Source organism: Camelina sativa, chromosome 18 (assembly GCF_000633955.1).
Source record: "Camelina sativa cultivar DH55 chromosome 18, Cs, whole genome shotgun sequence".
Taxonomy (NCBI): Eukaryota; Viridiplantae; Streptophyta; class Magnoliopsida; order Brassicales; family Brassicaceae; genus Camelina; species Camelina sativa.
The window spans coordinates 13,987,752-13,998,032 of NC_025702.1; the positions used below are offsets into that span (position 1 = coordinate 13,987,752).

The window sequence follows — 10,281 nt, forward strand, 5'->3', positions numbered from 1 at the left end:
AGGCTAACATAACACACCCAAGAAAGATGCTTGTTGAAAGGGCTTATAAAATGGGCCTAGATAATGTGGTCCAATATTACATGTTAGTTTCAGGAAGAGAAAGAAAAATGGTTTTTAGGTTATATAATTGGTGGTGGTGGATGCCTGGATGGGGATGTGCTGCATGCACAGTGGAGGAAAAATATCGGTATTAAGAAGGATCCTCGAATGTTTTTGTTAGTCTGATTTATATGAGATGCTTCTATGAACGTTAACAGTGTGAATATTAATTTTTTATATATGCAGTTAGGTATCTTGTTAAATTACTAACTAAATACTGTACACCATACACAGAGAAGAGCATAACAAATTAACAACCATAGAAAAATATTAAATATATGTAGTATTAGGTTTCGTAGTTAGAAAGAAAATTTGGTCATTTTCTTTTGGCAGTATTAGCTTTTGTTCATATTAATAATATGTAAAATGGGATTAGAAGTTGAAATGGATAAGGTTAGGGTTATACACCTACTTATGCATTCCAAGTGGAATACATGAACGATGAGCAAAACTATATTTTTTCTTCTAAAAAAGGTGACTAAAGATGGTGTGTATATGGTGTAGTGAGTGTGTGTGCCAACGACAACACTTCCACCTTTTCTAAAGTCAACCTTTTTAATTCTATATATAAAAATTCATTTACAATGGCTCTAACTTGTTCTGGCAAAAAAATCATCAGTGTGTCTCGTGTAATTGTAGTTTTTGGTGAATTTATGACTGACAAGCTTGTTTTATTTCTTGTATGATAATTAAACAGTTGTCACCAAACCTTCTTTTATCTTGGATAAAAAAAAATTGATGTGTTTTTTACTCTCTTTTTTCTTATCTATAAATAGGATCGATGTTTTGACTTCGATCATTTGATGCATGAGGTCATTTTGACATCCACATAGAGTCATTATTCACCACCGATGATTCACCAGAAACCTTTTGGAAATTGAGTGGGTACACTTAAAACCTACTTTTCTCTAGATAGTTTTCTTTGCTTTGTACGGTGTTTGATTAAGATATCATTCATTTAGTCAGGAATCAAACGTGTGATTACTTTTCCATTATCTCTTTTGATTTCAAAATCTTAAATGACGAAATGTTCTAATTAGAAAGTATGTCGAACATTCAAATAACTTTAGATCGAGGTATCGATCTTCTAAATTTGTTAACAGGTTTGACTTGATGAAACCTATTTGGTTACTTATAATAACATGGAAAACAAGTTTGATTAAGAACTATACCTTGTTTGAGTAAAAGACAAGTTATAAAACAACAAACTTATAAACGGAATACATATAAGAAAATTCGAAATTTGGGACGACTTTGATTATTAATTACTAATTACTAATTAATGAAAGGGCATCGACCTAGAGAATTGAGATTAATTAAAAGTCAACGTGAATGAACTTGGTCAGGAAATACCAAACTTTGCTTTAGTGTGTAGAAAGTAAACGCCAACTTTGGTTATAGACCCCATAAAAAGAGTCTTATGCTTTCACATTTGAATGAAACTCCTTTGCGGGTTCGGTAAACACAAAAATAATATTTAAAACTAGAGGAATATAATACTAGATAAATCATAAATGTTAGACCAAACTAAAATAATTGGACTTCGTATAAAAGTCAACCTCATGATGTAGAGTGGTTTCCGTACTTAACTTCCTTACCAAAAACACATATCAACCGACGACGACGACTAAGACTTCCCCCTACTTACCACCTTTCAAAGTTTTAACTACCTCAAGATTACAAGTCAATTATCATATCGCAATTTATATAAGCCTTACATGTTATACTATTTAGTTTGTATAACATCTTGTCATTCAGTTTTTAACAACTACTTTGGCAATTTCTTATCACATAGTAATAGTTCGTGAGACATATTATTAGTATTGACGAACTCATTATTGGGTTGGGGTCCTTGGGGATGAGGATTCAAGTCATCTCGTTGCGATTTCAGTCATGGATGACCATTGTAGATGTCTTAAATTCCAAAAATACTCGTATATTGCATAAGCTCCAAGGGTTAGTCGACTCTTTATACATGTCGATTTATAACCAAATATATAATTAGCAAGTATCACATGATCACCTAGTTGACGTTGTTTTATATAGAATGTACTTAATTGACTATGTATCTATGTCAATGTGTATCAAATTATGCGACAAACGATTGGTCAATAACCGATGACTAGTCATAACTGATGACATAATCTCTACTAGTACTGTATTTGTCAACAACTACTACCGTCAAACCTTAGATCACCTAAAATATATATAGAACATTTTTCTCATTGCCTTTTAAGAATTGAACTATATATATCACTTGTTGCTCCTTAGAATAATCCCCACTATACTTTTCCGGTGTAATTACCAAATACGGCGCCGAATCGGTTGATTGTAATAAGTAAATATCTCTAAACAAGCAGAACTTGTAAATGTGGGCTAAAGAAATGAATCTTGTTATTAATATCATCATTAACTTTAGGTACAACAAAACCATCTTCAAGATCAAGATGATCATAATAATATAGAATGATATCTTCTTGAAAGAGGTTATTAAAAGAGTAAAAGTAATTAATGTTGTTCTCAGGGGAATATTCCAAGAAGAAGCTGTCTTCTTGATCCCAGATCCAATTCTCATCAAATCCTCCTCCCACTTCTTCCTCCAATGACGTTGCTTCTAAGCAATTCTCATCTTCGTCTTCGTTACGTTTCTCTATCTCTCCCCTTACTTCAATCCAACCGTTCGTTTCCCACTCCGGTTCGCCGGAACTGAGTTTCTTGATCCGATCAGCCGGTACTAAAGAATCATCCCATAAGAAGTTTATAGAATTCACAAATACGTCTTCCTGATCAGCTCTTTTAACTAATCTACTTCTCGAGGTTTCACATAAATCCCAAAAACCTTGATCCAACACAGTACTAGGAGATGAAGAACTCAGACAGTTACAAGCTTCCTCGTCGTCGTCTTCCTCATCAAGAAACGGGTGTTGAAGCAATTCTTGAACGTTCCATCTCTGTTTTGGATCTTTCCTCAGACAATTCCTCAGAAAGTCTTGACCTTTATCCGATAACCAAACCGGAATCACCGGCGACTCACCGGAGAAACCAATCTTGTAAATCGCAGCAACGACGTCGTTTAACTCCGGCCAAGGACTTGACCCTGTAGCCATCTCTATCACCGTACACCCCAAAGCCCACACATCAGCTGGAAAACTCTGTTCTTCACCACGCGCTACCTCCGGAGACATAAACGCCGGTGTACCGGAAAACTCAAGACTCTCATTCTCTCCCACCGCCGTTTTAGCACAACCCAAATCGACGATCTTCGCGGTCTCTCCTCCGATCATCACATTCTGGCTCTTCACATCGCAATGAACGATTCCTTGTTCGTGAAGATACACCAAACCTTTCAATATCTGACGAGTGTAGGATCTAATCACCGGCTCCGGTAACTTCCCGCCGGAGTTCTTGATCAAATCGTGAATACTCCCGCCGGAAACATACTCCATCTGGAGATTATACATCGACTTGTTGTCGTTCTCAGTCGTTACATTAGAGCCAATGTACTTGACTATGTAAGGAGAGCTCAACTTCGACAAAATCGACTCTTCTCTCTGCAAAAACTCCGATGAAGAAAACTCAGAGGATTTGACGGCGAAGAAGTCACCGGAGCTTTTGATTGCAAGTGAGACAGTAGCGGTTGAGCCTCGCCCTATGATTGGTCCTCTTATCCAGCTTTGTTCCTCCATTGGAACAGAGCAAGAAAATAAAAACAGAGGAGATAGATAGAGAGAGAGAGAGAGAGAGAGAGAGAAATGAACTAGTAGTAGAGAAAGAGAGAATAGAGAGAGAGAGGTTTAAAATGTTAAAGCAAAGACTTAGTGATGTGATTATTTATATATAAACACAAACTCACACAAAGTATATGTGTTGGTGTGTGTGTATGTAAATGTAATATGACTTTGGCATGGGGTTTTGGTGTCTTAATACAAAGTCTGAACAGAGATGACATTCTTTTTTTAGGCTTTATTCTAATCTTTTATTTTCTTATCCTCCAATTATTAAGCACCAAAACTTTACCTTATCTTCCACTTTTTTTAATTATAGATGATTGCTTTCTTTAGATCTAATACAGCCGTTTAAGTTCCAATTTCAAAATGCGAGTCGTTAAAAAAAGAAAGAAGAATAAAAGAATATGACTTGAGTGAGTTGATCATTGGTAAGTTCTCTCTTCCATTAAAAAAATTTAACAACCATGACTTAATCATGATCTTGAATATATTAAGCATGATATAATATGGGTATAGATCTAAACCACAAGATTTATCCATAAGTAATAGCATCATCATACAAGCGAATCTTTAAAATTTTCAATCCATTTTATTAAATTGGCAAGGATATCAAATTAATGAAAGTAATAATATTCATTAGTGATTTGATTATGTTAAACTATTAAACTGTTTTTGGTTTGTTAGAATGGCTCATAATTAAAGCACAAAAGTACAAAATGAAAAAAAAATGATATGGATAATTGCCCATCAAAGTTTCAATCAATTATAATCCATTAGATATACCATTCTATAAACATAATGTTTTACTTATGAAAAAGTTTGTGATAAGAACTTATGATTGATAAGTTTGATAAATATGGTATTACCAAAAACCACAAAATCCTTATCCAAGATACGTGACTAATGCATATACTGTTGTTTCAAATAATTGTGTGTGTCAATTACTAGTATCATTGTTCTTCTAATTTATTTAGTATCTAACAAAACCAAAGAAACAACTATCTCAAAGTTATAATGTATTATCCTAGATTCCTAGTATAATACTTGTTGCAATCAATATACGATGATATTGGTACATGAAAAGAAAAAAAAGAAAAAAACACACAAAATTTTGGTAGAGAGCTCTTTACTTTTTTGTGACCCTTTTTAAAATTTAATTTCTCAAACATTTTGTGTGGCAGAGCCAATTTGGGATGCGTATTTGTGTGAATCTAAACACGTGACGAAACAAGAGTGGAAGATGACAGCTTTGACGGCATGACGCCAGAGTGGACGGCGCCGTAACTTCGATCCACCAATCAGGGCACACAACAAAAGCGTAACGAGATTTAAAAAAAAAAAAAACAGAAGTTACATAATCCGGCCACGTGGCCGAATCACAAGCTAAGTGCGGGATTANTGGGGAATAATTTATGATTAAAATAATTTTTTTTTACAAAATATTTGCTGAGGCGATTATCCATCTCTCAAAAATTTTGAGTCAAAATTCTACTGATTTTTTAATACCTAATAAAAAAATTGAAACTCGAAAATAAAGTTTTAAGGAATTACTATTGTAAATTAAATAATTACACTTCTTATTTCTTCAGATGTAAAGTTAACAATTACACATTTCAACTTTTTCTTCATTAAATTGGCTGTTGTACTTGTACATATCATACGTGATTCATTCTTTGATTGGCTTGTATCAAGCGTTCCGTTGTAATTCATTGTATAATATATAAAGGTTTTATAATTGCTGCTGTAAAGTTAAAACGTTGCATGGCAATAACAGTGTGAAAGCACTGAAACGTGAATGTGGAGCTTTATTATTATGTGAAATGGTCTTTACTCTTTAATAGGAAATGCAAGCTAAATGCAAGCTTGGGCTTATGTACAAGAAGATTCTATCAGATAAAGGTTTTTTTTTTAAAATGAAAGAAGCTTTGTTCAAAAAAAAAAAAAAAAAATGAAAGAAGAAGGTTGCTGGGAAAATTTATTCGCATCTCTACTTTAATTTGTTTAGAGAATACAGTTGGATTCAGATTGTTTTTGTTATTTTAAATTCTAGATTATAAATTAAGTATATGAATCTAGCTTCTAGAGATCTTTTTAAATGAGATAATTGGGAATCAATTTTTGTTTTTTTGGGTTTAGGGTGATGGACGGGCTGAAACAAACGCGGCTTCATACATGTGATTGGGATCTAAAGGCAAAAAAGGTTTTGAAAGCGTGAAGTGAAAAAGTTAACTAGTAAAATCACGCTATGTTTATAATAATCATAATCATACCGTTTTTTTAGTGTTAAGGTTAAGGGTTTCTTGAACAGAGACGTTTGTTCTTCTTCCACTTTTATTATTAGTTTGGTACATGTTTTTTCCGTTGCAAGTTTTTTGGAAACGTAAAAAGACGAATAGAGAGATTTCAAAGGTTTTAGGAATTTTGCAAATGCTTTAACGTCCGTTGCAACTTTAATAGGTTTCACATTCAAAATGGTAATGTAAGTATATAAGATCGGTTTCTTTAATTTTCCAGAGTGATTTCGTAACCCTTTTTTTTTCTTTAACATTGGGTTTTCGCGGTTGGATGATTTTAACACCGCTCTACTGGCCAAGCAGCTGTGGCGTTTGATCTCCGTTCTGAACTCGCTTTTTGCACGGATTTTTAAAGGCTGGTATTATAGGCTTTGGATCCAATTAAATCTTACTCACCATCCTATGGATGGAGAAGTATTATTTCTGCTCGCTCTCTGGTTAACAAAGGACTTATTAAACAGATAGGATCTGGAGCCTCCATTTCTGTATGAAATGATCCGTGGATCCCTGCCCAATCCCCGAGACCAGCTATAGGCATAGGGTTGTTGTCTGACCCTCTGCTTTCCGTTCAAAACCTTATTGACAGGAATTCTAATTCTTGGGACATGACTCTCCTTTCGGCTACTTTTATACCGGAAGATGTTGCTTTGATTTTTGCCTTACCGTTGCGGTTACCCGATACACCGGATTTGTTAGGTTGGCATTTTACAAAGTCAGGGAACTATACGGTTAAGTCAGGGTACCATCTCCTTCGGTCTTACACCGCGGTTTCGGCTGCTCCGTCGGTGGTCGGGCCAAACTATGTACCTCTTCAGGCTTTTGTGTGGAAAATTCGGTGCCCGCCAAAACTTCGTCATTTTATGTGGCAAGTGATTTCGGGTTGTGTGGCAGTTACAACTAACTTACGAAAACGTGGAATAAATTGTGATTCAGGATGTGGTCTTTGTGGATATGAGGAAGAGACGATAAATCATACTCTTTTTGAGTGCCCGCCAGCGAGACAGGTCTGGGCTCTATCACAGTTTCCGACGGTACAGGGTGCTTTTCCGTCGGAATCGATTTTCACAAATATGGATTTTCTTTTTTGGCGTTTCAAGGACGTTCCTTTGCAGGATAGATTCCCATGGATTCTGTGGTATATTTGGAAAGCACGTAATGATAAAATTTTTAGCAACTTGGATTCCAACCCAGTAGCAATACTGCGGTTAGCGGAGGATGAGGCTAACACTTGATCTCTAGCTCAGACAGAGGTTGTAGGACAAGAGGTGGATCACCCTTTTTTGGGTATATATTCTGATGGAGGCATCAGAGTTCCAAGGTTTTCTCGGCCAACCTCGAGCTTTCTATGCTTTGTGGATGGTTCATGGAAAGCGACGGACCAGTTTGCCGGTAGAGGATGGTTCTGTGTTTCGCCCAGGGGGAATGAAACCACTATGGGAGCATCTAATCTTCGTCAAAGTCTCTCCCTTATTCATGCGGAGATCGAGGCCCTTATCTGGGAAATGCGATGTATGATTGGAGCAGACAATCAATCTGTCGTTTTTCTCACTGATTGCTCTGACCTGGTGAAGATGGTGTCTTCGCCTTCCGAGTGGCCAACTTTCATACCTTATTTGGAGGACATACAAGCGGATAGAGAGGAGTTTACTTCATTTTCTTTAGTCTATGTCTCTCGCACTCAGAATGATAAAGCAGATAATTTAGCTCGACGTGTTCGTTCAGTTCCGCATTTAGTTACCTTTGTTAACAATTTTCCTTCGCATTGGCTTGTTTGTGTCAATATTGTAAGCTGTTGTCAAAAAAAAAAAAAAAAACAAAACAAAACAAACACTAGTTTATCCGACTTTTTTTTAACATTAGTTTGCAAAATAGTATTTCGAAAACACATAAAATTAAGTTTTCCAACTCTTCTCGTACGCACGGGATTGCCTGTCAGCATCGGGTTTTATGTATGACCTCTATGCTTTTCAGATGCTCACCGACCATTTCCCCTGAAAACCGAACCAACCCGAAAATCGATCAGACCCAATCTTTGACATTGTCAACTTAGTAGACACCGAAATGGAACTATAGTTTTTAAGAGTCGTCCATTTAAAAAGATACTTACAAGGTATCAGCTAACATGGCACGGATTTTGGCTCTTAGCTCATCTGAAACTTGAGTTGGTTCGTTTTGTGGGTACAGTAAGTTATCTTCAGGGGCAGCTTTAAGATCAGACTGTTCTGACTTTGAAACAGTCTCCTCTTCCACTGTTTTCTCATTTTTCTTTATACGTTTACTAGACTTGTGTCGATGACCATGCTCGACGTCTGAAGAGTCCTCGTGCTTGCGTCTACTGGATCTGTGTCTGTGACGATGATGTTCATCATCAGATGAATCACGATGCTTATCATGCTTCCTGGATCTGTGATGATGAATGCTACGCTTGTCCTTGGAATAATCAACATCTTTGCTGTGTTTATTAGATCTGTGTCGGTGCTTACCCTCATTATCAGAAGAATCATATAGCTCATGCCTATCTGAAGATTTGCTGCGTCTGTGTCTATGACGTGAACGACTGTGATACTCATCATCCGAGGAACTCTCATGCTTGTGCTTGTCCCGAGAATGTCTGTCCTTGGAAGAGTATCGTGTCTTATGTTTATGCCGTTTTCTACTAGATGAATGCTTCTTATCGGTCCTGGTTTCTTCTGTAGCTTCATCCATGGTGCTCTCTTCCTCTTCTTCTTCTTCTCCTCGTTCCATCTTATCATCTTCATCTCTCTGTGATCTCGAGCGGTAATTCCTCTTTGATCGTCTTTCACAGTTACCATCATCTGCTAGTTTTGTCTCAGCTACAGATGGAATTGAGCTACCTTCTCTGTCTTTGGCAGCTTTATCATCTAATCCAGAAATCCCGGAGTCCAACAGTGCGAGCGATACACTTTGCGACAGTTCAGCTTGTTGCACTGGCTGAGCTTCGAGTTTTAACATGGCCACAAACATTTTTGCACGTTTCAATCTTTCTGCCTTCAACTTCTGCTCCTTAGACAAGCCTGCTTCAGAAGAATCAGCTTCACTAGCAACAGTTGAGCCAGAGATCAACTGACCTGTAGATTTCGTCAAATCAGGGGGGGACTTAGATGAAGGGTAACTTCCATCATTTCCGGGGCTCTGAGAAGTCTCATCCATGGGTTTGCCTGATAGAATCCCCAGCTGAGGATTCCTTATGCCTCTTCTAGCCGCTTGAAGAATAGCAGCAGCAGTATTCACATCCACATTCACCCTCATCTGCGGTTGGACAGGCTTGAATGGTTCGTTCTGCAACTCGACCTTTGGTCTGTCACTAACCATTTTTGGTTTCTCTTTCTTGGCAGAATCATCTGGTAAAACACTCCCAAACGCATGTTTTCCATCTTTTACAGCATTGTCCATCCTCTTTTGCTTCACGTCTTCCACTCTGTCTTCCTCTCTGGTAATGACGCCTTTGTCGCATGATTTCAACTGCAATTGAAATCAACCAACGTGTTAAATTATTAATGATAAAGCACATGAAAACACACTAAATTTGTAGCAGTTGAAAATAAAATTACCTCTTCGGCTTCTTGGAGAACCTTCCGATAATATCCATGATATAAGCTAGCTGGACGTAAGAATGGAAACATCCCGTATTTCACATCCTGCGCAACAAGAGTCGCCTCTAGTTCTTTCCCGTTCCTTTGGATGAAGTCTACTATCTTATCAATCGCTCTTTTCATCTCCGTAGTCGGCTCCACAATCTGCAGTTCAGGCTTGGGTGGAGCCAGCATTGCAGAATATTGCGACTTATCAGACGTCAAAAACATTTTGGTAGCATTATCTTCTGTATTGATCTGCTTCCTCTCTACAACATCTACTCCACTGACAGAAGGATTTCTTTTTATGAAAGATGCCTTATCATTCAACGGTAGAGAATGCTTAGAGGCTGCATCTCTCTCTGTGGCAATCTTTGCAGCTCCTATCAACCCTTCAGGTCCATTGGAATCAGCTACCTTAACACCATCATCTACTTTGGCAGACTCGTTTGTTTTAGAGTCATTTGCAGACTCTTCGTTAGCATCTTCATCTTCTACAGTCCCATAAACTGAACCAAGCAATGACAAAGCTCCACCGTCCTTCTCACTTTCGTTCTTTTTCTCTTC

At 37.2% G+C, this 10,281-nt stretch overlaps 2 protein-coding genes across 2 annotated transcripts in view; both read right to left on the minus strand.

Annotated features, from left to right (window-relative positions):
• On the minus strand, window positions 2,406-3,952 carry LOC104761530 (mitogen-activated protein kinase kinase kinase ANP1-like). Its single transcript, XM_010484628.2, has one exon. It carries the CDS (start codon window positions 3,783-3,785, stop codon window positions 2,448-2,450), a length of 1,338 nt encoding a protein of 445 aa, XP_010482930.1. The 5' UTR covers window positions 3,786-3,952; the 3' UTR covers window positions 2,406-2,447.
• Window positions 7,934-10,281, minus strand: part of LOC104763468 (splicing factor, suppressor of white-apricot homolog) — a 4,527-nt gene continuing 2,179 nt past the window's right edge. Inside the window, exons 4-6 of the mRNA XM_010486834.2 lie at window positions 9,694-10,277; window positions 8,229-9,604; window positions 7,934-8,112 (exon numbers count right to left, since the gene is read on the minus strand). Of these exons, the coding sequence (XP_010485136.1) occupies window positions 8,097-8,112; window positions 8,229-9,604; window positions 9,694-10,277 (1,976 nt within the window). The 3' untranslated portion in view covers window positions 7,934-8,096. The remainder of the gene's footprint in view (window positions 8,113-8,228; window positions 9,605-9,693; window positions 10,278-10,281) is intronic.